General features: G+C 35.3%; 1 pseudogene across 1 annotated transcript; it reads left to right on the forward strand.

Moving 5' to 3' along the window:
* Positions 1-299: 299 nt before the first annotated feature.
* On the forward strand, positions 300-879 carry TEOVI_000584700:pseudogene (annotated as a pseudogene). Its single transcript is given in 5 exon segments — positions 300-518; positions 521-565; positions 568-720; positions 722-751; positions 754-879. Coding segments are annotated over 5 exon segments (573 nt in total).
* The last annotated feature ends 136 nt before the right edge of the window (positions 880-1,015 follow it).

Here is a 1,015-nt window from a genome sequence, read left to right on the forward strand (position 1 = left end):
TGTTTGTAGTTGTAGCTCAAATTCATGCAACTCAAGGATGATTTTGGCTAATATGGAGCGCCAAACTAATCAATATTGAAATTATTACAATTGCGACGGGAAGTTTGTATAGCCATGTTAAAAGACCTAGATGGGTTATGGAGTTTTTGGAAAGACAGAATGAAATCGATGAGGATATTGTAATTCATTTAGATGGGTCTGATGTTATTTTTAGTGATAGAAATAAGTATGAGAATGCTGTGGAATATTTTATACAGAATACTGCAAAAAATGAAGATAAGTTTGGTGAAGATGAAATTCACAAAAAGCATGTGGAAATATGTTTTTGGTTTTTTAATGTAGGTTACAGGAAAGAGGAGGATAAGAAGCTACAGCGTTTACTAATATCATATCCTAGTGAAATGTCTTATCCTGGTGGTGGTAGTTTAATAGCAAGAGTCTGGGCTTTTAAATGGTTTGAATATGCATTCGGAGAGTTACTAAAGGGAAGTGAAGAGTGGTTGTCGGATCAAAGTATTTCAAGTCACTGCTAATTTGGAGTGCTATTCAAGAAGAAGCTGTTGGGAAGAATTTGTTTTGAGGTGCGGGATGACTGGGCTAGATTATTATGACAAAAAGTTTCGTATAACAACTAGTGGTGAAATTGGAGAGAGCCCATCTATTTATTTTTCAGAACAGTCAATTGCGCGGATGGAGCAGGCGAAATTGACTGTGAAAGCTTTTTTCTTTGTATAAGGAGTTGAAGAAAAGGAATTTAGGAAGAAATATTATGGAGCAATTAAAAGTTATGTGATGTCTGGAGAGAAATTATATTTTTATTATGAAAACTTTTGTAGTGAAGTGTTTAGAGAGGGTAATTCGTTTAAAGGGACAAAAATGCAGACGCTTTAGCGACGGTTGATTTTCTGTTAATAAGTAATAAGGTGTCGGACAGAACAGCATGTGAAACCAATCAACATTTACAGACTGGACAAAGAAACGCTAAAGCAGAAAAAGGCACAAGCCAGATGGAGAT

This window comes from Trypanosoma equiperdum (assembly GCF_001457755.1).
Source record: "Trypanosoma equiperdum strain OVI genome assembly, contig: ctg_1430, whole genome shotgun sequence".
Classification (NCBI taxonomy): domain Eukaryota; phylum Euglenozoa; class Kinetoplastea; order Trypanosomatida; family Trypanosomatidae; genus Trypanosoma; species Trypanosoma equiperdum.